Source organism: Staurois parvus, unplaced genomic scaffold (genome assembly GCF_062004578.1).
Source record: "Staurois parvus isolate SC_StPar_1 unplaced genomic scaffold, SC_StPar_1.0 ptg000574l, whole genome shotgun sequence".
In the NCBI taxonomy this organism is placed as follows: domain Eukaryota; kingdom Metazoa; phylum Chordata; class Amphibia; order Anura; family Ranidae; genus Staurois; species Staurois parvus.
The window spans coordinates 4,231,730-4,258,065 of NW_028318370.1; the positions used below are offsets into that span (position 1 = coordinate 4,231,730).

A 26,336-nucleotide genomic window follows, 5' to 3' on the forward strand; every position below is an offset into this window, starting at 1 on the left:
AGTAGCAGCACTTGACCCGCAAATGACTTGCACTTTTTGTAGATTAGGGGTTAGTAGCAGCACCAAGAAATTCTGGGCATTCACAACCAAGGCTTACCAAGTCAAGATATTTAAGTGTTTTATGTTGTAGATGGATCTGAATTCAAGGGTTAGGCCATCTAAAACTGAAAAGGCTTTGGGGGCTTTTTTTCAATTGTGAACAGGAGGTAAGGTGGGAGGAAGTGCATGGGTTTATTTTTACAAGGAGATGAGCTTTAAAGTATAACTAAAGGAAAAACTTTTTTTAGTTTTGGACAGAGTGGGGAGGGATTAGAACACCTGTCAGTTTTTTGTGCTGGTTGTGACCCGGTTAGGGAGATTCACCCTCTTTTTATGCCCTTGTGACAACTATAATCAAGAATGGAAGTGAAAGAACATTCACAATTTTAAGTGGTCTCCAGAACAGAAAAAGAGGGGAAATATTCCAATGGGAAAACTTGTTCTGGTGACTACCAAGGATTTTCCTCACTTTAAGGTGGCTGTAAACCTCAGACATGAAATATGAACAAAGCATATACATATCCCTCTCTAATGCATACTTGTCTCACTCCAGAGCACTAAGTGCCATTGCTGTCTGCTGCCTCATTCCTCTGATATCAGCATGAGCCACTTCTGACAAGTTTTTCTGACACCAAAAGAAAAATGGTGACAAAGGAGGGACCTCCAGCAGATTGACAGCTTCAGCTCTGTTTCTGTGAGCCGTGTGAAGGGGGGGGTCTCTCTTCCCTCCAATCATCTCTCAGACTTCTCCTCACGGAGGTAACTTCAGCTGCTTTTCAGAGCTGAGAGATCCTGTGTAAATTCTGCACTTTGAATGGATGTGGGAAAAAAGACGGCCGCAAATAAACAGGTACAACTTATGTAGGAGGATTTTTTTCATCCCTGTGTATCACCTGAGGCCAGCTACTTCACTGGGTATATGTAAGGGTTTACAACCACTTTAAAAGGACTTTCCTCTCACTTCCTGTGGTGGCTATAGAACAGGAAGTATGGGGAAATCTCTCCAATGGGACACAGATAGCAAAAAAAAGTTATAACCTTTCCTTACTCTATCCAAAATAAAAATAAAAACAAATGTTTTGTCTTCAGTTCTTCTTTAACTAGCAGAAGCCAATCTAATAAATATTTTTCCTATGCCGCACCTAGGCAGCAAATACAATGACTGCTGGCTGCCACTGAGTACCCTTAGACTGGGAAGGAAGGCTTTCTGGCTTTGCCAATGCTGAACATTTCCTGTAACTTCTCTCCCAGGGATCTTGACCAAGCCTGACCTGGTTGACAAAGGAGCAGAAGAAGACATTGTTAACATCGTAAAAAACCTGGTCTATACACTCCGGAAAGGCTTCATGATTGTCAAGTGTCGTGGACAGAAAGAGATCCAGAATAATATTTGCCTAGAAGACGCCATAAGGAACGAGAGAGCTTTCTTCGAAAACCATGAACATTTTAGGTAGCGTGACAATAATTTTGGTCTTTACAATTTATGCATAGGACTGTCTTCATAGTAATAGAATATGTTTGAATGCAGTATATGCCCTACTGTATGCAATCAGGCCAAATGTACTGTATATACACTATATTGCCAAAAGTATTGGGCCAGCCCTCCAAATCATTGGATTCAGGTGTTCCAATCACTTCCATGGTCACAGGTGTATAAAATCAAGCACCTAGGCATGCAGACTGCTTCTACAAACAATTGTGAAGGAAAGGGTCACTCAGTGTAAAGCACGCCACCACTGGACTCTAGAGCAGTGGAGACATGTTCTCTGGAGTGACCAATCAGGCTTCTCTGTCTGGCAATCCGATGGATGTTTTTGGGTTTGGCGGTTGCCAAGAGAACGGTACTTGCCTGACTGCATTGTGCCAAGTGTAACGTTCGGTGGAGGGGGGATTATGGTGTGGGGATGTTTTCAGGGGTTGGGCTTGGCCCCCTAGTTCCAGTGAAGGGAACTCTTAAGGCATCAGCATACCAAGACATTTTGGACAATTTCATGTTCCCAACTTTATGGGAACAGTTTGGGGATGGCCCCTTCCTGTTCCACCATGACTGCGCACCAGTGCACAAAGCAAGGTCCATAAAGACATGGGTGAGCGAGTTTGTGATGGAGGAACTTGATTGACCTGCACAGAGTTCTGACCTCAACCCCATAGAACACCTTTGGGATGAATTAGAGTTGAGACTGAGCCAGGCCTTCTCATCCAACCTCAGTGCCTGACCTCACAAATGCACTTCTGAAAGAATGGTCAAACGGTCCCATATACACCCTCCTAAACCTTGTGGACGGCCTTCCCAGAAGCATTGAAGCTGTTATAGCTGCAAAGGACGGAGCCAACTCAATATTGAACCCTACGGACTAAGACTGGGGGGCCATTAAAGTTCATGTGCGTGTAAAGGCAGGCCGACCAATACTTTTTGGCAATATATTGTATATTCAGGTGTACATTAGCAGACGGCAGGGGTGGACTGACCATTTGGAAACTCGGGCACTGCCCGAGGGCCCGGGGTCAGTAGGGGGCCCCATGAGATGCCCCTGGTACCTTTTTCATAGGCTTTTTTGAGTTTGGGCAAGGACACAGGCGCCCCATGATCCCTTATTGCCCGAGGGCCCCATGAGTTGTCAGTCCGCCCCTGGCAGACGGGCCACATCACCAGTTGGCTTGATGGCAAATTGTGGAATAGGAATACTACCCACCCTTCCTGCAACATCTGCCTTATATCTTCCCACTATTACTGTACACTGAAGACAACACAATGGGGTCTAGCAGTTCACAACTGCTAAATGCCCTTTATTTTCAGAGAGATTTAGGTTTGATTCTCTGAAGATTTATAAAAAGACCATTGTGATATGTTAATTGTGCCTAACTAAGACATACCCTGAAAAATGAACCTGTTGTCTTGTATCCCTACATAGCAGAGCACTTCCTGGTGTGAGAGTGTGCCTAGGCACATCTGTGTCTATAACCTCAGAGCTGTATTATTACAGTGTGAGATCTAAGGCACTGCTGCTCTCCCCAGATTCCACATGATATTTCCTGATGTCACTACTGTACTATTCACTGCTCATTTTACTAGAGGATCTTGTATGAGGAAGCAAAGCCCCTTCTCCACCAAGAGGGCCAGAGAACAGAGACACAGTGCTGAATAAGTCAGTAATGGGGAACAGGTCAGCGGCTGGAAGAACACAGGCAATACTGGTGACATGTCCATTGCCCTCTCCCGGTATTTTGGGGGCACATCTGCCAGAGTTCAATTTTTTATGTATTCTGGATTTAGCATTTATTGGGCCTAATGTGTATGATAAGCCAAACCTTTTTTATGCCCCAAATACATTTTAAAGCTGAATTCCAAGAATTCAGCCACTTTGTAAAAGTGAAGGCACGCTATGAGTTGAGTCCAAGGAGCTGCATGGCATCTCCTGGGCTTATCGCTATTATTTATACCTGACAGGTTTATGGCTTAGCCAGGAATTACACTCAGGGCCGTGAGAGAAGAGAAAGGCACACAGAGAGGGGTACAGGCTGGGTAAAGTGCCATTCCGGCGCTAAGTGCATAGCACCTTGAACACGAGAACATCTCATCATCCTCTCATCATGTCTCCTTTGCTTTGCTCCTTCAGGTAACCACTGATCCCACTCCTCTCTTAAACACTAAGCTATTTTTCACAACTGAAATCATCTGCTTTGTTAGACTTATTGTAACTGCTGTTTGTACTTGTCTGTATTAAACTGTTACTAAACCCACAACAGTACAATCAGTATATGCAGTAAAGCATGCTTGTTATACTCACTGTGGAACCTAATCCTCTGCATTGTGTAAAAATACTGTTTGAATCCTGACTTCTCTGATCCTCCCCTTCTTCCAGTGCCCCCCTCTTATCTTCTGGTAAGTCATATTGTGTGGAGGCACTCTGCACATGCCCAGTCTGGTGTGTATTGCTAGACAGGTTTTTTTTTTTCCTTGGGAGAGTGCGTGTGATCAGCACAGGGCCAATAAGCACTGTCCAGACAGAGGTCGAGGGATTTCCATCGTCCTAGAGCAGAAAGAAAACTCCTCCTACAAGCTTTAGCTAGTGGTGGGCTGGACACTGATAGAAGTCACAAGACTGCTCTAACTGCTGATGAGAACATGTATTTAGTTGATATTTACTACAATAATTGCATTTCCATATTGTGTGTACTGTGGGAGACCAGATATAGTGAATGCAGGGTCCTGGGAGACCAGATATAGTGAATGCGGGGTCCGGGGAGACCAGATATAGTGAATGCAGGGTCCTGGGAGACCAGATATAGTGAATGCGGGGTCCGGGGAGACCAGATATAGTGAATGCGGGGTCCGGGGAGACCAGATATAGTGAATGCAGGGTCCTGGGAGACCAGATATAGTGAATGCAGGGTCCGGGGAGACCAGATATAGTGAATGCAGAGTCCTAGCAGACCAGAAGATAGTGAATGCAGGGTCCGGGGAGAGCGGATATAGTGGATGCAGAGTCCGGGGAGAGCGGATATAGTGGATGCAGGGTCCGGGGAGACCAGATATAGTGAATGCAGGGTCCGGGGAGACCGGATATAGTGAATGCAGGGTCCGGGGAGACCAGATATAGTGAATGCAGGGTACGGGGAGACCGGATATAGTGAATGCAGGGTCCGGGGAGACCAGATATAGTGAATGCAGGGTCCTGGGAGACCAGATATAGTGAATGCAGGGTCCGGGGAGACCAGATATAGTGAATGCAGGGTCCGGGGAGACCAGATATAGTGAATGCAGGGTCTGGGGAGACAAGATATAGTGAATGCAGGGTCCTGGGAGACCAGATATAGTGAATTCAGGGTCCGGAGAGACCAGATATAGTGAATGCTGGGTTAGGGGAGACCAGATATAGTGAATGCAGGGTCCAGGAGATCGGATATAGTGAATGCAGGGTCCGGGGAGACCGGATATAGTGAATGCAGGGTCCGGGGAGACCAGATATAGTGAATACAGGGTCCGGGGTTTAGTAACACTTCAAGTTAACTTACTCATATAGTGTCTTGGCTGAGATCAAACACCTAGCCTTATCTTGTGTCTTGTATCTAACCTCCCCCAGTCCATCCAAGTAAAAAACAGTACAATTCTTGGGACGGCTGGCCATTCTTTGCACAAAGTGCCATTCCGCCGCTAAGTGCATGGCACTTTAACTAAGGCAAGTACAAATATTAGTGCTCCATCCCAAGTAGTCTGCAAGTGCTCTTTCCTCTCTTATCTCTTTCCCTCAGTCTTCCTTCTTATTTTCCCCTCACCCTCCAACATGATCTTACTGTTTTTTTTTTTTGCTATAATGCCCTCTCTCCTCAAACTCTCAATCCCTTACCCCTCCTCGCCACCTCACAACCTGTACATATTACCTTCACTTCTGCCCTCTCAATATTACTGCTCTTTTCATTTCCTGCTCTTTCTGAGCCCACATAATGTCACTGCTCCCAAATCATCGCATTTGCCCTCGTATAAATCCCACTCCCACCTCACCTCACTCATCCTCCTACTACTACTACTAACTTCTAGAGATATCACCCCAAACCCTGGTCCTCCACCATCAAACTCCCAGTAGTCTCTCTTCTCTGGCAGCAGCCGCAACCCTCACTCTCTTCTCTCAATTCCCCTGCTTCCGCGAGCCAGCCACGCCCTCTTATATAACCTCTGGAATGCCCGCTCAGTTTTTAACAAACATTTGCCTGTCAATAGACTCTTCCTCTCTCACTCCCTCAACCTACCTGCTTTTACCGAGACCTTGCTCCTGGAATCTGACTCTGTCTCCTCAGCTGCACTCTCCCATGGTGCAAAAATAGAGCAGAGACAAACCACCTAAAATGACACGAATAGCTGGTGTCATTATCATATCTCCGACTCACTTGTATAAGTGTGGATCCATAAACCCAAAAAAATGCATACTAAACAATATGGTAGTGTGACAAGAGCACCCCTACCTGAAAACAGAAGGTTACTAAATGATCCACGCGGAGTAATATGAAAAAATTTTCATATTACTCCGCGTGGATCATTTAGTAACCTTCTGTTTTCAGGTAGGGGTGCTCTTGTCACACTACCATATTGTTTAGTACTCTCCCATGGTGGCCTCCTCTGGACTCACTCACCTAGACCCAGTGGATGAAAAGGGGGCAGAGTTGGACTTCTTTCCCCACAAAGTACATTCCAGGTTCTTCCTACACCTCCCTCTCTGTTCCTCTGCTCTTATGAAGTGCACTGTATTGCCTTTTTTCTCCTTTTTGTCTGAGGATCTGAGTCATCTACCGACCTCCTGGCCCAGTGCCATGCTTTCTTGACAACTTTTCTGTTTATCTACCCTACGTTCTCTCCTCCGAGGTACCCACCATCATCCTCAGTGACTTTAACTTTCCAGTTGTAGCACTACCACCTTAGGAGTTGCAAAGATTTTGGTTCCCCCTATAGTCCTGCACAGCCAGGCAATACACATCTTCACACAGACTTGCATCCAGGAGTTAGAAACCAGTCCTTGAACTTTTTTTTTGTTATTTTATTAGGGGATTTGAACTGGAATAGGGTTATGGGTGTACAGGATGCTCAGTGGAACCGATGAACTGAGGAGAGCTTCCTAGAACTATTTACAGGCCTCCTTTTTCAACACAGTCTCGTTTTGGAGAGCTAGCCAGCATTTCCTAGTGTTCCACCACAGGCCCTAGATAAACTCCTTTTCCTTTACCTAGCTGTCTGGAGGTATCCCTGAGCAGGAGAGCAGATGCCTGTTACTTTAAAAAGATTAAACAGTTCCAGAGTGCTCTTTCCCCCTATCTGGCCCAGAGGGGGCAAGATTACTCATTCAGATTCTCCCCTTTACTGCTGATTGATTGGTGGCTGCTACCAGGCCTTCTAGTTGGGCTGCTGATTACCTGCTGCACAGGTGGTACTGGGGGTCAGTGAAGCTCTGAGCTTTCCTCTTTCAAAGCTCCCGGCCTGCAGATCGGTCACGTCCCACCGGCCCTCCTTGAAGGCTCCTACATCTCCATCCTCTCACTCCATCTACCACCCGAACTCTCTCCCCTGCAGCTGAGCAGGCTCAGTAACACTTAAAGGTTGTCACAGCTCCTTCCAAGCCTCCTGTTGGTGATTGGCCAGGATCCTTTAAGAGTTCAGGCTAGCAACTCCTTAGATCTGCCCACTGCTTCTAGACCTTTCTCCAAATATCTAGAGCAGGGGGAAATTCCAGAGGGCTCTCAGCTCTGACCCATATTTGACCTTCTTACTATTGCACCTGGGCTGCTACTCAGCCCCTGACTGACAATTGGAACTCTGGCTCCCCCTAGCTAACTAGGAGGGTGCTACACAGTCAAAGTTAATGCCTCAGCCACTTCTCAACTACTCAACCTAACCTCCTATTTTAACCTAAAACAGTGGACACAAACTACCACTCACTTTAATGGAAACACCCTAGACCATGTATTCTCCCACCTAGCACCCCCTGTAACCCATCTGACACCGGTTTCCTCTCTCTGATCACAACTTTATCCTTGTCTCCTACCTCCCATGCCTCCAACGAGCAAACAGTTACCTGTAGAAACCTCTGCCACCTCAGCCCTTCCTTTCTTCACTAGGCTACTGAGTGCCTTTATGATAAAATTGCACCCCTGTCCTGCCCAGACCTGGCCACATCTATCTACACCTTACTATCATCCTCCCTCTCAAGAGACACAGCCATGCTCTTAAAAGAGCAAGATGTAAGACTAAATCACTGCAAGACTTCACCCTCTACAAATCTGCCCTTTTCAAATACAACTCCAGCCTCCACTCTGCTAAACAAACCTACTACAACACTCTCATCAAAACCCTCTCCTCCAATCCTCATTGGCTCTTTTCTACCCTTAATTCCTTACTTCATCCCCTACTGCCTCCACCCACCAACTTACTTACTGCCCAGGAGATTGCCAGTCATTTCAATAACAAGATCGACAAGATCCAGTAGCTCAATAGCGGAAATTCACACACATGTCGATGAGTTAGAGCAGTGGCATCAGATGCTTCAATCAAATAATCTGGGCCAATTGGCAAAAGAGCTTCTCTTCTTACTGTGCTTTCTCTTTAGCTGACACATAGTGCTGTGTGAATCCTTTGTCATATATCAAACGTATTTTGCTAAATAAAGATTATATGGTCATTAATGGAAGCTGTTCATGGTACTGATTGTAAATTAGTCTTAGAATGGAATCATACAAATCTTGTTAGCCTAAGAAATAGGAAAATGTTATATAATTTATCCTTGGATGGACTGAGACTACAAAGCTCCGCAGTAGAAATAATGCAATATTTTGTTTTTATTTTTTAGTGGTCTGTTAAATGAAGGCTATGCTACAATCCCAGCGCTTGCAGAGAAACTGACCGTTGAACTTGTTGAACATATTAGTGTAAGTCACTTACAATGATCATTTCAGCTGCGACTGTATCAGTTAAAAGGAATGTGTAACATGCAGGACTTTTTTTCTCAGAGAATAGGTGCAAGTACTCCCCCCTACCGAGTCCCTCCTTGTCTCTGCCCCCCTACTCACCTCTAAGCACCGTCCCTTGGTTCCACCCCCTACGCATCTCCAAGTACTGCCCCTTTTAGAGAATACAGTAAGTTGTATGGAATTTGCAAATGATAACAAAAAAGCAGTACAATAGATCACCTGTAGCCAGGGGCGGACTGACCATTTGGAAACATGGGCACTGCCCAAGGGCCCGGGGTCAGTAGGGGGCCCCATGAGATGCCCCTTTTACCTTTTTCATAGGCTTTTTTGAGTTTGGGCAAGGACACAGGGGCCCCATGATCCCCTATTGCCCAGGGGCCCCATGAGTTGTCAGTCCGCCCCTGCCTGTAGCCAGCAACAATAGATCCCCCCAGCAACTATAGACCACCCCAGAAACAGTAGATCCATCATGCAGCAACAGCCTCCCCCGTCATCAAAATGTAACAACAGATCTACCGCAGCAACAATAGATCCCCATCAGCAACAATAGGTCTCTCAGCAGCCAGAATCAATAGACTTTCCAGCAGCCAGCAACAATACCCCCCCTTCCCCAACGGTAGATCCCTGCTAGTATCATAGGCCCCCCAAAGTGGTAGTAAAGTCCAAGGTTTTTTTATACATACAGGTAAGCCTATAATAAGGCCTACCTATATGAACAGTAATTATCTCCTAAACGTGCCCTGTTTAGGCGATAGTCACTTTAGTATGTCGCCAGCGCATTGCTCTCTCAATGAACGACGTGCCACCCATTGAGGGAGCCATGCTGCGGATGATATTCCTGTACGCATGCGCAGGAGTGACATCATTGAGGCTCGGCCAGTCAAACGGCCACAACCAGTGAACCTGGAAGGAACACTGGGTGAAGATGGAAGCCCTGGGGAGCCAGTGCTCCGCTGGAGGGCTTCATTTTCAGGTAAGTCTTTCATAATGTGCTAGCATGCGATGCATCCTAGCACATTATGCTCTTAACTCGCAAGGAGAAGAATTTTTTGTTATTATTTTTTGCAGTTTACTATCGCTTTAAGTGGTTAAAGAACTAAATTGCTGAACCTGAAATCTAGAAACAGAGCTGAATTGAGTCGTGGGTGCCTCCTGCCTGCTCCGTTCATATACGTCATACAGACTATCAGTCAGGGAGAGGGAGTCTGGAAGCAAATATAGTAACTACTACTGTTCTCTCCATTTATATTACCCATAATGCTGTATACACCTCTGTCATGGGTGCGCAAATTATTATTATTAATAATAATACATTAATAATAATCAGTTATTTTTATTAGAAAGATATACACTCACCTGCCACTTTATTAGTCCCACCTTGCTAGTACCAGGTTGGACCCCCTTTTGCCTTCAGAACTGCCTTCATTCTTCGTGGCATAGATTCAGCAAGGTGTTGGAAACATTCCTCAGAAATTTTGGTCCATATTGACATGAAAGCATCACGCAGTTTCTGCAGATTTGTTGGCTACACATCCATGATGTGAATCTCCCATTCCACCACATTAAAAGGTGCTCTGTTGGATGGAGATCTGGTGTTTGGGGGCCACTGGAGTCCAGTGACCTCATTGTCATCTTCAAGAAACCAGTTTGAGATGATTTGATCTTTGTGACATGGTGCATTATCCTGCTGGAAGTAGCCATCATGGGTACACAGGCACCCGGTGTGCTCTTTTGCTCTTGTAGCCCATCTGCTTCAAGGTTTGATGTGTTGTTGCATTCAGAGATGGTATTCTACATACCTTGGTTGTAATGAGTGGTTATCTGAGTTACTGTTAATTATTATTATTATTATTATTAATAATAATTAATTACAGGTACTTATGACAATTTTATAGTCTTGCTACTTTCTGCTTCTTGCTCTTTAAATTCCTTACTCTCTTAAGTAAACAATCAGATATAGGTTGACAGAACAATGATGATAATTAACATGGCGCCTTCATCCGGAGTCTCACCCTAGGTGACTCATTAGGAGAAAAGTATCTTTTAATGTAAACAACCCCCATAAAAGGGAATTAGTCTTTTTGGGGACAATGATTGGAAGATATCAACACGGATGGAAGAACACGCAAAAACCCAGTGGACTTTTCACCCAATCAATGTATATGCTTTGCCTGCATCATAAGCCCTATAAATGATACTGTTAGTTCCTCAATAAAACAGAATTTTAGGAAGTTGGCAAACTGCAACAGTGTCAGTGTCTTGCTTCCATGTGCACGTAATTCTATATTAATTTGGCTCACTGGCAGATCACGGTAAATGGTCTGTAGGTGACCTAGTCCAAAACAATAGCGCCATCAATTTGTGCAGCGTTTTACATATATATTGTTCATTTACATCAGTCCCTAACCCTCAAGGGGTGTACAATCTGAGGTCCCTAACTTACATTCATACATACACATACTAGGGACAATTTAAACAGGAACCAATTTACCTACCAGCATGTCTTTGGTGCCTTTCTATTGTCTCAATCCAGTCTGTCCATTCTCCTGTGACCACTGACATCAACAAGGCATTTTCGTCCACACAACTGCCACTCACTGGATATTTTCTCTTTTTCTGACTATTCTCTGTAAACCCTAGAGATGGTTGTGCGTGAAAATCCCAGTAGATCATCAGTTTTTGAAAAACTCTGACAAGCCCAGGGGTGGATTGACCATTTGGAAACTCGGGCACTGCCCGAGGGCCTGGGGTCAGTAGGGGGCCCCATGAGATGCCCCTGGTACCTTTTTCATAGGCTTATTTGAGTTTGGGCAAGGACACAGGGGCCCCATGATCCCCTATTGCCCAGGGGCCCCATGAGTTGTCAGTCCACCCCTGGACAAGCCGGTATGGCACCAACAACCATGCCACGTTCAACGTGACTTAAGTCTCCTTTCTTCCCCATTCTGATGCTTGGGTTGAAATTCAACAAGTTGTCTTCACCACATCTAAATGCCTAAATGCCTTGAGTTGCTGCCATTTAATTGGCTGATTAGCAGTGTATACCAAGCAATTGAACAGGCGTACCTAATAAAGTGGCCGGTGAGTGTATTTTAGTAAATATTTTTTTTATATGTACTAAAAAAAGGTACAAAGCATCAGTCCTGCAGTCCATACCAGGGCTCAGAATGGTAGATGGCAAGACAGCACAAAAAGCTATAGTTTAAGGAGCATGCTCAAAACAGGAGACAGCAGAGTGATAGAGAGCTGAGCTCATCAGTCTGCTGCTTCTCCTTCTACTATCCAGGCATAGGATGGATCCCCTGGATGGACAGAAATACAAATCCTTTGGCAGGAAAAATAGCTTCCTTATGTGCTTTTCTTTTTGTTTACTGACCTGTTGGCTTGGAATTCAACTTTAGGCTATGTACTAGGTTTCTGATCTAAACATCATTTTCTGTTTTGTTACCATATTTTATATTGTGTGTGTGTGTGTTTTTTTTTTACCTTTTAGAGAAGTTTACCCAATTTGGAGCTTCAGATCAAAACGAAACGCAAGGAGGCAGAAGAAAGGCTAAGAATGATCGGCACAGGGGTCCCAGAGTCTGAAATGGAGAAACTTACCTGTCTCATTGATGTAAGTCCAGGTCCATAAATCCCCAACCACAAGGTGCCTGCTCAGATATTCAATTTAGCTACAGAGAGATACATCCATGGTCAGAATTTGGCATATCTTCTCCTACAAACCTGTATTTTCCTGTTGGCCAGAGAATGCTCTGACAGCTTCAATGGCCAAAAGAATTGTGTGGGACATAAGAGAAGACTGGACACCATGGAAGTTCATGTCTGGTGGATTTATCCAGATGCTTATAGTCGTGTGTGTGTGGGGGATAGGTAGGTAGCATATGCAGGTCTGTTGCCATTTTGAGGTTGTGACATGTTTTAGCAACTCAGGTGATCCATCATAGGGCCTCAGCATGGCAAAGCAATAAAAGAGCCTAGATATGGTGACAACATCTTTTTAGAAGAAGAAATCAAAGCTTACCATGGCAAGTCAGAATCTGACAAGACAACCATGCAGCAAATCTTTCCTCCTCCTTTATTGAATTGCCATGCCTTGTTCTGTACTCTGTCCAGGTATGGATGTGACCATTTTGGTAGAGGCAGGGCTTTGCTTCCTCATGTCATAGTGGTGACCTGGTGCAGACCGCATGGGCAATTCTCACTGCTATCGAACTGAGGGCTGCGTTTTCCTCCCAGTACTATGTACCCTGACAATTACCCCTTTCCACAACCACAGCATCTCTTATTTCAAAGAAACCTCCTTACAGATTACCCATAATGCTGTATACACCTCTGTCATGGGTGCACAAATGATTGTTATTATTAATAATAATAATACATTAACCACTTGCCCTCCTGAGGATTTACCCCCCCTTAATGACCAGGCCTCTTTTTGCTACTCGGCGCTTCACTAATTCAGCTGATAATTGCGTGGTCATGCAATGCTGCACACAAATGAAATTTACGCCCTTTTTTTCACACAAATAGAGCTTTCTTTCGGTGGTATTTGATCATCTGTGCACTTTTTATTTTTCACGCTATAAACAAAAAAAGACCAAAAATTTTGAAGAAAAATTATATTTTTTAATTTCAGCTATAAAAAATATATAGTAAACTCAAAGTTGGTTATAAATTTAGGCCAAAATGTATTCTGCTACATGTTTTTGGTAAAAAAAATCCCAATAGGTGTATATTGATTGCTTTGTGTGGAAGTTATAGAGTCTACAAACTATGGTATAAATACTGCAATTTACGCCATTTTTCTGCTATACAGCGCTGCGCTAGTTTAACGGACAATTGCACGGTCATGCAATACGGTACATAAATGAAATTTACATCCTTTTTTTCCCACAAATTGAGATTTCTTTGGGTGGTATTTTATCGCCTGTGAGTTTTTTATTTTTTGCGCTATAAAAAAAAAAGCTGATAATTTTGAGGAAAAAAAACAATATTTTGGACTTTTTGCTATAAAACATGTCCAGTTAAAAAAAATGTAAAAATCAAATTTAGTCATAAATTTCTGCCAAAATGTATTCTGCTCCATGTCTTTGCTAAAAAAAACCCAATACATGTAAATTAATTGGTTTACGTGAAAGTTATAGCATTTACAAATGGCGGGAAAGATACTGGGATGTTTAATTTTTTTTTTATACTAATAATGGCGGCGATCAGCGACTTATGGCAGGACTGCGGCGGACATTCTGACACTGGGGGGGAACTGACTTGGGGTCACTGATATCCCCAGTGACACCAATACAGTGATCAGTGCAAAAAAAAACACTGACACTGTACTAATGGCACTGGGGAGGAAGGGGTTAACTTTTTTATTTACTGAAAGGGTTAACTGTGTGAGGGGAGTGTTTTACTAGGGGGCGAGGGGGTGTACTGCACAGGAACACGCTGATCCGGAGAGATAAACTCTTCTCTGCGGATCAACATGTCAGGAGCTGACAGGGGACTGACAGAAAGCAGAGCTACTGCAGCCCTGCTCTCTGTCAGTGATTGCCACTAATCGGCGGGACACGGCCGGTAATGACCGGCCGTGACCCGGCGACTGACACCCGTGGCCACGATCGGCAGGACGGGTTGGGTGGGCATGCGCCTCGCGCGCGCCCCCTACCTGTTTTGCAACGCACGTTTTAAAACGTGGTTTTGCCCACCCGTGCCGACCTGCCGCCGTATTTCTACAGTGGCTGGTCGGCAAAAAGTTAATAATAATCATTTATTTTTATTATAAACTGGAGAAATTCAAGTGGCCTGCACAGAGCCCTGATCTCAACCCTAACGTACACCTTAGGGACCAACTGGAACACCAATTATAAGCCTTCTTGTTCAATATTAGTACCTGCCTTAAAAATTTTGAATGAGAACAAATTCCCTCGGACAGGCTTTGACATCTTGTGGAAAGCCATCCCAGAACAGCGGAAGCTGGTATAGCCGCAAATTGGCACCAACTCCATGGTAATTCCCATGGTTTTGGAATAGGATGTCCAACAGTCTAATATAGGTGTGATGGTCAGGTGTCCACAAACATTTGGCTATATAATTAGGAAGCCTACCTATTTTTTTTATTAAATGGGGAAAGTGAAGGGGTTTTGTGTGACCCCACTTTAAACTTTACATGAGGATCCTGTGACTTGCTAGCTGCATCTCTGCTCTCCTGTATATAATATTAGACATGTGCATTTTGTTTAGTTCCAAATCAAAATTCGGACAAATGTTCCGTTATTCGAAGATTTGGATGTATCCGAATTCCGAATTACAACAGTAACAAATGTAAACAAATCTGAAACAATGAAATGACATTCAGCTGAAATTCAAATGGATTTGAATTCAAAAGCATAATCGAAAACCAAATTGAAAACCAATTTGAAACCAAGAATAGAATAAAATAGAACAAAAAATAAAGAAATAGAATAGAAAGTAACAAAGGAAAAAAGAAAAGAATAGAAAATAAAAGAATAGAACAGAATACAGTAAAAAATAATGGAAAAAAAACTGAGCAAAATAGAACAGAAAATAAAGTAAGAAAATAGAATCAATTAGAATAGAATAGAAAATATTAGAATAAAAAATCAAAGAATAGAATAGGAAAGATTAGAATAGAGAATCAAAGAGTAGAATAGAATAGTATAGAAAAAAATAGAAAGAATACAACTGCCTTCTGAAATTCGAATTTTAAATAGATTGAATTTGAATTCGAACAGAATACATTGGAATAAAATATAAAAGAATAGAAAATAATAGAATAGATTATAAAAGACTAAAATACTTTACAAAAATTTGTGAGCTGCGCTATGGTGGCGTGAGTAGCGATCAACAAATGCACTGTGAAAATGTTTCTGAAATTTCCAGTATGGTCACGCAACTCTTCATATAGCTCATATACCATCAAAAACACATATGGATTGTGGATTATGGATTGTAATCTTAGAATTATTATCAAATCCGTTAAAATTATTTTCGAACCCATTAGAATTGTTTTCAAATCCGTTGGAATTATTTTCGAATCCATTGGAATTATTTTCGCATCCATTGGAATTATAATCGAATCCGTTTGAAATTTCGAATTCAGTCAAATTCAAATAAACTAAACAAATTCCAAAAAATAAATTAAACTAATTGAACTAATCGAATGAAAAGAAATTAGTCAAATAACGAAATTAAACAAAACAAATATTTTCATTTTGCACATATATATAATATATTAGACAATCTACAATATCAAAGCCATTTGATATGTTTCTATCTATCCTTTTTCTAACAGAAAATTAAACACTTTGGAGAGGAACTTGAAAAAACCGTTCATGGGGAGGAAGACGTCAGAAAAGGAAATTTAAAGCTTTTCACGAGCATGCGAAAGCTCTTTAATTCCTGGGAAAGAAATCTCAAAGACTCAGCTGACAGATGTAAGTGCACTAAAACAACATTATTTCAACAAACATTTATTTCAGTTTACCTGAAAATAATTTCGGATAGCATTGAAGCTTACAGTTTTATATATTGCAGATTTTTATCAGATTGTAAAGTCAGCATTCTAGCAGGACACTATTTTGGAGCCACAAAGCACCTTGAGCTGCCTGTGGTAGCCTTTCAAATGATCCCTGTAGAGCCCTTGGATCCTTATCCTAGGCTGTACCTCAACTTCTTTCCTTTGCTTAAAAAAACAAAAAACTCCAATTTGTTAACGTGGAACTTCAGCTTTTTGGACACCCACCCCCCTTACCGGCTACCCTCTACCCTCAAAATCCTCCTACTTCCCCTGCGTTTCTTGTTTAAAACAAATACTGCAGTCTTCTACATAACTGGTCACTCAACCTGTGTCTGGATTCTCTGAGGTCACCAGTTTGGGCTCCTTCAGAAAATCCCAACCTGTCAAAACTTGTATTATTGAAGGCTGTTTTGTATGGTGACTGGCCTAATCGGAACAAGTTGTTTACACCTCCTAAGCATTTTGCTCAGCAGTACCCTGTTGAGAAGTTTCTTAGGAAGTGGGCCATTCATGTTGTGGATCCAACCATTTCCAGTCTTAACAAGACTGACTGTCCCTGTCAATGTAGATAAAATACTGGAAGTCCCTTTTCAAAGACAATCTCTCCCTAACAGTCCCTGCATTACAATGTTATATTGCTGTTATGTCCATCTTCCAGACCATGGGTGTATGGTCCTAGGACATTTCCAGAGATCCAAGATCCATCCTTTCTGATTCCTCTGTTCTCCAACAATTCAAAACTATGCCTGGTACCCTGTTCTACTGTGTTTCTGGGCTTGTGGATATCATATGCCAGTATCTACAATGGGTCTCCTACCCATACCCAGTGCAGATAACCTTTTGGCTCCAATTCCGGTCTGTGGAGCAACAGTGTAGGGAGCAGGAATGTTGGCTCACTTTGCACAATTTTATCATGGGCGTCATGGGAGGGAGGAGCACCCCTTTGCCATAGCAAATTAATGTTACGTCTCAGAAGGGTACATCTCTTACCTTTTTAGCTAAGAAGAGATCCCTTTGTTTCCTCAAGTTTTCTAGTTCCAAGGCCCAGCTACTTCCTCCTGTAAGCCTTGGACTCCAAAAGTCTCCAACCCACCAAGCAAGTCCTTCTCTCAGTGAGGGGATACTCCCATTTTCAAAGTAGGGGGATGTCTGTTAGCCTTTGCTACCACCAGTGCTGAACATATTTTGGATATATGGGTGTAAAACTTGGTATCCTGGAGCTACAAGCTAGAATTTTATGCTCTACTTTCCTCCAGCTTCATGTTGTCAAACCTGCCGACATCCCTGCAAAACCTAGCAGACCTCCATGCTATTTCGACATAAATCCTCTCTCAAGTGTCATAGCCATGATCTCGGAAAAAGAAGGGTTTCAGGATTTTTGCATAAATCTGCTCATTGTCCCCAAAGCAAAAGGTGTATTTGCCCAATTCTGGATCTAAAGGCACTCAATGTTCCCATTAGAGTGGAAAAATTCCACATGGAATCTATCTGATCAGTCATTGCTTCCATCCTTCTGGTGAGCTTCCTGGTCTCTGTGGACATCAAGGACGTCTACTTTCTTATCCCTATCTTTCCAATGCATCAACATTAACTATGTTTTGCTGTGGACCCTCAACACCACCACTTTGTTGAGCGAAAAAGGAAGTCCGAATGGCCACACTACTGTAGAAATCACCTTTATTTAAAAATCGCCAAGCAGGGTAAAAACATAAAAACAAATAGCAGCGCAGGAGGGTCACCAGGTTTTTACCATGATTAGCAATTTTCTAAATAAAGGTGAGTTCTACAAAAGTGGGGCTGTTCAGACTTCCTTTTTCTCTCATCATCAGCTGTGAGCTGGGTAACTGTTCAGTGCTATCACGGCAGTGTGTGGCTGGTGGATCTGGAGCTGTGTTTTCTCTCTTGTTCAGCTACTGCTTTGCTTACTTCATTTCAGTCTGTCCACCACACCTCAGTTCTTCATAAAGGTGCAATCCCCTGCACTGCCTCTGCTTTGTTCATAGGTATGTTGGAGTATGTTGGTTTACTTCTAGATACAGCTCAGTCCAGGGTTTTTCCTTCCACAAGACCAACTCCCGACTCTACGCTCCAAGGTTTGGGCTCTGCAGTCCAAGAGCCAGTCAGCCTTTCTGCTTTTGCATGAGGGATCTAGGCTTGATGGTTGCCTTCTTTGCAGTTCCATATCTCCAATTCCAGTCCACACCATTGCAACTCAACATTCTAGTTGCATGGGATAAGAAGGCACATTCTCTAGACAATCAAAGGCTAATGATGGCCTTGAAGACTCTTGGACCGACTCCTGTCCTGGACACCTTTTTGGTGTAGGGGACTTAGTCACCATAGAAAGCTTGTCTCCAAATAAAAATACAGAAACTTGGAGCTCTAAGTAAATTTCAGTGCTGGACCTCTTGACTGCTGGGTCAACCAATCCAGATTTAGTTGCCCAATGCCACAGCAATGGTGTACATCAGCCATCAGGGAGGAACCAAAAGTCTTGCTGCTCAAGAGAAGCTGACCAGATTCTAGCATGGGTGTTCCAGCCCTGTCTGCCATATATTCCAGGTGTTGAAAATTAGCAGGTGGACTTTCTCAGTCATCTACATCTGAGCTCTGAAGAATGGTTTCTTCAACTGAAGGTATTTCAAGAGCTCTGATGCAGGTGTGGAAAACCCAACATGGATGTCCTGACTTCCAGATTCATCAACAAACTGCAGGTTTGCCTCCACATTTAAGTACCCTATAGCAATAGCAGGGAATTCCCTGGTGACTCTGTGGGATCAGTTCAACCCAAACTACGCCTTTCCACCCATGAGGCCCTTCCTCATCTGTCTCACTGAATCAAAATGTAGGGCTTTCCAGTGCTACTCACGGCACCAAACAGGCTCAGGTAAATGTGGTATCTCATCAGACTCTTGGCAAACTGTACGTGGGCTCTCCAAGATCACTCGAATCTTCTGTTCCAAGGACCAACTTACCACTGTACTTCATGGTCGCTCATTTTATCTGATTGGCTGTTAAAACAGAATTCCTACAAGATAGGGGCCTATCCAGCATTGCACTTGCAAAAGAGTACTGTGTATGGAGCTAAGCAAAGAATTTACATCCCAAAAACAAAATTCTTTGCCTAGCAACATGCAAAGTACTCAGTCTGGTCTGGATCAAGGTTTGGCTTTGAGTACCATCAGAACTCTGTACTTCCATTTCTTCACAGACCACTTCCCTCTCCTTTATTGAAAGCATTCATTCAGGGTATCATTCTCATAGTTGTACCTATACATGGAATCTCAACGTGGCTCTGTTGGCTCTCCAAAAGTCACTTTCAACCTATAGGAGAGATCCCTCTGTCTATTCTCACTCACAAATTTCTTGTTAGCATCACCTCTGCGAGCTGAGTTTCTGAGCTAGTAGCTTATTCTTATAAGAACCTTTTCTGGTCCTACAAATGCCAGAGAAAAGGTTGTCTTCAGCCTTGGGCCTCCTTTCTCCCCAAAGTGGATTTTTCTTTTTTTCTTAACCAGGACATCATGCCTTCATCTTTTGTTTGCATGTACTGTGAGCTGTCCGAGTTTATTTCTTGGTTGCGGCTTCTCTCCAATGGACTGACTCCCTTTTGGTAATTTGTAAGGGACAGTCTGCCACTCCTTCCCATATTGCTAGGTGGGTTAGGTGACTCATCATTCAAACCTTTAGACCTAAAATCATTTTCCTAGATCAGTGAGTTCCTCTTGTTTTTTTCCAGCATCAGGCACCTGCTTGTGGGACTTGCAAGGCTGCAACCTGGTCTTCTGTTCACATGTTCCAAGTTTTACCAGGAAAAAAAGTCAAAGCCTGTGTTCATCCTACGGAGCTTCACAGCGGCAAAGGGATAGGTCCTAAAGTGGTTCTAAAGACTGAAAATTTTTTTAGCTGCAGAGAATGCAGCTCCACTCCTCACCCCCCCCCCCCCTTTACTTACCTGAGCCCGATCTCGATCCAGCACTGTCCATGAGAGCAGCGCCTCTCTCTGCTTTCTCCCTCCTAATAGGCTCAGAGACAGCAGCAAGAGCCATTGGCTCTCATGTCTGTCAATCAAAGCTAGTGAGGAGGGAGCAGGGGGTGGGGTTGAGCCACATTCTGTGTGTCAATGCAAAGGGATGGTGGTCACTCGGCAGGGGGGAGGAGCCAGGGGTGCCATGGGGGACCCAAGAAGTACATTGCACAGAGCAAGTAAGTATGACATGTTTTTATTAACCACTTGCCTTCCAGAAGATTTACCCCCCTTCCTGACCAGGCCCTTTTTTTGAGATATGGCGCTGCGTTACTTTAACTGCCAATTGCGCGGTCCTGCAACGCTGCACCCAAATTAAATTTATGTCCTTTTTTTTGCCACAAATTGAGCTTTTTTCTGTGGTATTTGATCGCCTGTGCGTTTTTTGTGCTATAAACAAAACAAGACCAACAATTTTGAGAAAAAAACAATATCTTTGACTTTTTGCTATTAAACATGTTCAGTAAAAAAATTTAAAAAATCTAATTTTAGGCCAAAGTGTATTCTGCAACATGTCTTTGCTAAAAAAAATCCCAATACATGTAAATTAATTGGTTTATATACTGAATCTGTTAAAAAATTGTAATGGTGATGATCGGCGACTTATAGCGGGATTGCGGCGGGCATTCATGTAAATTAATTGGTTTACGTGAAAGGTATAGCGTCTACAAATGGAGGTATATACACTAGAATTTTTTGATTGTTTTTTTATACTAGTAATGGCAGCGATCAGCAACTTATAGCGGGACTGTGGAGGGCATTCTGACACTGGCTATCACTGACATCCCCAATGACACTAACACAGTGATCAGTGCTAATTAAAAGCACTGATACTGTACTAATGGCACTGGGCAGGAAGGGGTTAACATGTGGCGCTATCAAAGGGTTAACTGTGTGCTGTGTGTGTTTTACTGTATGCTGTGCTTTACTATGTAAGCACACTACTTTGTTTGGCTCTGCTATGCAGAGCTATACAAAGCAGTGTGCAGGAGCTGACAGGAGATAGATCTGTATTGTTTACATACAGACCTCTCCTCCATCAGTGATTACATAGTTACATAGTTAGTTTGCCTGGAAAAAGACAAAAGTCCATCCAGTTAACCATAAAAAAAAAAGTTATAATTCTACACCCACAGTTGATCCAGAGGAAGGCGGGAGGGCGCATTCTGGGAGGACGTCATATGATGTCCTCCCAGAACTGGACAACCGCGATGTAGCCATCATTCGGCTATAGTGCGGGTGCCAAGTGGTTAAACAGAGCATTGAGGTAAGTTGGAGACATCCTGTAAGAATGTTATTCCACGGCACAGCTTGGTGTCATCTGCAAAGACTGAAATGGGATTTATAATCCCAGACCCGATATTGTTTATAAATATATTAAAAAGTAAGGGTCCCAACAGTGAACCTTGGGGTACACCACTGACACCACTGAACCTTGGGGTACACCACTGACACCCCCAGACCATTCAGAGTATGAATCATTAACCACTACTCTTTGAATACAATCTTTTAGCCAGTTTTCTATCCATTTACATAAAGATTTTTCCAAGCCTTACACATTAGCCATGTATTGGGAACTGTGCCAAAGGATTTTGCAGAATCCAAGTGATGCTCGGCGATCGCTGGGTGCCAGTGGGGAATCACCGGCCTGTACCCGGTGATCGACAGCTGAGGCCGCCAATGGCGGCGCGGGTAGGGCCCCACGTATATATATATGTGATTTTGCGCAGCCCTGCCACCCTGTAGCTGTAGTTCTGCTCTAGGGCGGTCGGGAAGTGGTTACAAAAAACAATGATGGGTTTACAATCATTTTAAGAGTAACACAGGTACTTAAAGGGACCACAAAGTACCTGCACTGTGGCACTGTGGTTGCCTTATATATATTTGACTCCACATCCTATTAATGTAAAATCATGTTCCGTGATTGTTATTGAGATTAGGAGAAGAAAAACCTTCAGCTGTACTTCATTTTCAGATGCTGAGGACCTAAGAGATGACATAAAGGTCTATGAGGAGCAGCACCGAGGTCGGGAGATGACAGGCTTTGTAAGTTTCAGAACATTTGAAAATGTTGCCAAGAAGCAAATTCAGACGTACGAAGAGCCAGCGATTGTGAAGCTGAATGAAATAACTGGTAGGAACACAGTCCAATTTACTGATGGGAAGGAGACCTGTGATCTCATAATAAATGTGTTGCTTGGTGAAGTAGGAATCCCCTTTCTCAAAAATCTTTCTTTCAAAGAGCCATGTCACACCAGTCAGGGATGCTGTTAGAAACCACGGGGTCCCATACAGCCAACCTGACAGCACCCTCCTCCTTAAGTAAAAAACAGTTTACTATGCTTCAGTTATGAATGAACACAGTGAGTACTGATCACTCATTGTGTTCATTCAGGAAAGGAAGGGGCTAGTAAATGTGACATATTTACAGGACCCTTCTCCCCCTCTCCATCCTGAAGGATCCTATTATGTACTTGCAGCTGCTTTTAGGAAGCAGAGGAGGGAGGCAGTGGCTCTGCGGGGTGGGGGTATACAGGGGGACCTGAACAGCAGGGGGAAACGTATTGTGAACAGGGATGGTCATGGGTGTGGTGGGGGGGCAATCACTGCAACCAATCCCCGTATGGCTCTCTCTGCAGCAGCTGAAAGCTAGCAGGAGGAAGAGGAGAAGAAGCCAGCTTTCAGCTGCTGCAGAGAGAGCCATACAAGGGATCGGTTCCAGTAATTGCCCCCCACAATGAGCTGACCATCCTCCCTGCCCACATCTGATTCACCCAGCTGCCTGGGCCCCCTTGCTGGCCTGGGCCCCGTACAGGAGGACAGGTGGTACCGCCTGGCACCAGTGATCCTGTTGCTGGTAGGTCCTTGTTATAGAGCGTAAGAGAAATACTCTCCAATTCCCATGTGGTGCTCCCTTGCTAGCTGGATGAGATGTCAGTCCCTTGCTGGCAACTTCCATTCTTGAAGCATTTCCATCAACAAGGAGCAATGGCTCACTCATCCAGCCAGCAAGGGATCAACACATGGAAGTAGGTGAGTACTTTTTCTGCAGTTTCTAGGGATCCTATTGCTGGGAGATCTAGTGGCCATAATGTAGTATTTTTCAGCAAAATTCTTCATTATGACCACACAGATGGAGCTGATGATCATAGAAATACACATATTAGACACATAGCAAGGATGTTTTGTAATGGATGTGCCAAGGGTGAGGCATTCGCACAACTAATTATTTTATTAATACACCCTTTAGCTCCATGAACTGATGACGCCCTTTGCCCTGAGAACTCCTCACAGCAATGTTCCTCACTACTATGTACTGACTATGCTGACAGCTCCCCCGCTAACCGTCCCAGATATAGATATGCTTTATAATAAGATCAATGACAGCAGAAAGGTTCTTGGGGACCGCATCCAAATGTTGATGCAGTTACACCCCTGCTTGGAACGTATTCCCTATATAAATATGAATGAAAGTCAAACAGGCAGGGCCAGGAGAAGGGGTGGGCAGAAGGGGGGGCTACCCTGGGCACTGGTGACATGTTAGGTGGAATGGGGGGGGGGGGGGGGTACCAAGGAGAGTTCCTGATGCTACAAGCTGACAGGAGTAGTGACAGCAGCATTGCTATGCCTTTCAGATTAGCAAGGGTAATGACAAGCCAAATCTTTGCAGGAGGAGAGAGCCGAGAGGAGGTGCAGTCTGTGCTCTCTCCCCACTCTGGCATGAGTGCCCCTTAGCATGGGTAGTGACAAGCCAAATATTTGCAGCAGGAGAGAGCTGAGAGGAGGTGCAGTCTGTGCTCTCTCCCCACTCTAGCATGAGTGCCCCTTAGCAAGCGGCTTGCTATGGTGGCCACTCGGCAGGGGGGAGGAGCCAGGAGTGCCAGCGGGGGACCCGAGAAGAACATTGCACAGAGCAAGCAACTATGACATGTTTGTTATTAAAAAAAAGATGGGTTTACAATAATTTTAGGAGTAACACAGGTACTTAAAGGCACCACAAAGTACCTGCACTGTGGCACTGTGGTTGTCTTATAAATATTTTACCCCACATCACCACAAAGGCAGACAGGTAAAGTTTATTCCCTATATAAATATGAATGAAAGTCAAACAGGCAAGGCCAGAACAAGGGGTGGGCAGAAGGGGCGGCTGCCCTGGGCACTAGGGGCGGCTGCCCTGGGCACTGGTATCATGTGAGGTGAAGGGGGGGGCACCAAGGAGAGTTCCTGATGTTACAAACTGACAAGAGTAGTGACAGCAGCATTACTATTCCTGTCAGATTAGTGACAAGCCAAATCTTTGGAGGAGGAGAGAGCCGAGAGGAGGTGCAGTCTGTGCTCTCTCCCCCCTGTAGCTTCACACTCCTGTGTGCAGATTAGTGATTTATTTTGGGGATGATGGGGATTTTGCTGACACATAGGGGTTGACTTACTAAAGGCACATAGATGGTGCACTTTGCAAATTGCAGTTACTCCAGAGCTTAGTAAATGAGCAGAAGTTCTGCTGACTTCCGTCATCCAATCATGTGCAAGCAAAAATGCAATTTTTTAATTTTCCGTACATGTGATTGAGTATTCTTAGCAATGTGAAACTTTTCCTCATTTACTAAGCTCTGCAGCAACTTTGCAAAGTGCATAGTCTATTTGACTTTAGTAAATCAACCCCATAATCTTCACACATTTGGGTGGGGGGGAGTAGTTTGGCATCTTTGCACAGCAAACAGGACACCAATTGCGAGATTTCCATTTCTCTAAGCTAAGGGTCTCCAAACTATGGCCCTCCAGCTGTTGAGGAACTTCGGGTCCCATGAGACATTGCAAGACACTGATAGTCACAGGCATGACTCCCAGAGGCAGAGACATGGTGAGACCTAAAGTCAGGGTTGTGGATAAGGGGGTACCACCAGTCCTCCTGTACAGGTCTCAGGCCAGCAGGGGGGCCCAGGCAGCTGGGTGAATTGGATGTGGGCAGGAAGGATGAACGGGGAAATTACTGGATCCAATCCCCTGTATGGCTCTCCCTGCAGCAGCTGAAAGCTGGGTTCTTCTCCTCCCCCCCCCCCCCCCCCGGCTAGCTTTCAGAGAGGAACATACAGGGGATTGGTTCTAGTAATTTACCAGCCCCTTTCATTCCTGAATGAACACAGTGAGTGATTTATTCATAGCTGAGACACAGGCCCTGTTAAGTTGGCTGTATGTCGCCCTGTGGTTTGGGGGGGGGGCTGTCAGGTTGGCTGTAAGGGCCCCCCGTGGTTTCTAACAGCAGCCCTGCCTATAGTCCCTTAACAGCTTGAAGTCCATAGTTTGGAGAACCATGCTTGAGGCTTTTTGTACTCCTGGACAGGGGCGAACTGACAACTCATGGGGCCCCCGAGCAATAGGGGATCATGGGGCTCCTGTGTCCTTGCCCAAACTCAAAAAAGCCTATGAAAAAGGTACCAGGGGCATCTCATGGGGAACCTACTGAACCCGGGCCCTAGGCAGTGCCCGAGTTTCCAAATGGTCAGTCCGCCCCTGCTCCTGGAGGTTGCTGCATTAGGCTGGTGATTGGATCAGTTGCAGCCTTTGCTATGGATCGCTTCGCACTGGTTTCTGTCCAGTTTCCGCACTGCATCATAATCGCACCATTGCTTGTGTATATTTCAAGTTAACAACACCCCGAAATCAATGTGCAGAATTTGATCACATGGGTGTTCACACCCATGCGATCCGATTCTGGTGCAGACAAAAAAGAGGGTTCTGCACTTTCTTGGTGCCGATACAGAGTGATTTGAGCCACACAAAATGTACGGGCAGCACAGTAGCTAAATGGTTAGCAATTCCACCTGGCAGTACGAGGGTTGTTGGTTTAAATCCCAACCACGGCACGACCTTCCTGGAGTTTGCATGTTCTCCCTGTGTTTATATTATTTATCGGTTGTTTTTTTTAACATACTGTCACTCTAGCAGTACAGTGTCACCATAGTGACACTGTACTACTTGTGGGGTGTGATGTAGATTTTTTTTCCTTTTTTTTACACTGATTTCTTTTACACCCGTAAAGGCTATACATCAGCATCATTAGCAGCACAGTGGCTAAATAGTTAGCACTTCCACCTGGTAGCACTAGGGTCGTCGGTTCAAATCCACGGCACCACCTGCCTGGAGTTTGCATGTTCTCCCTGTACCTGCGTGGGTTTCCTCCAGATACTCCAGTTTCCTCCCACACTCCAAAGACATGCTGGTAGGTGAATTGGCTCCTGTCTAAATTGTCCCTAGTATGTGTATGTATGAATGTGAGTTAGG

At 44.2% G+C, this 26,336-nt stretch overlaps 1 protein-coding gene across 1 annotated transcript in view; it reads left to right on the plus strand.

Moving 5' to 3' along the window:
• The window catches only part of LOC149450469 (interferon-induced GTP-binding protein Mx2-like), a 68,812-nt gene that overhangs the window by 21,671 nt on the left and 20,805 nt on the right, over window positions 1-26,336 (plus strand). Inside the window, exons 7-11 of the mRNA XM_089691922.1 lie at window positions 1,291-1,489; window positions 8,373-8,451; window positions 11,987-12,109; window positions 15,803-15,944; window positions 22,030-22,188. Coding sequence (XP_089548048.1) covers window positions 1,291-1,489; window positions 8,373-8,451; window positions 11,987-12,109; window positions 15,803-15,944; window positions 22,030-22,188 — 702 coding nt within the window. The remainder of the gene's footprint in view (window positions 1-1,290; window positions 1,490-8,372; window positions 8,452-11,986; window positions 12,110-15,802; window positions 15,945-22,029; window positions 22,189-26,336) is intronic.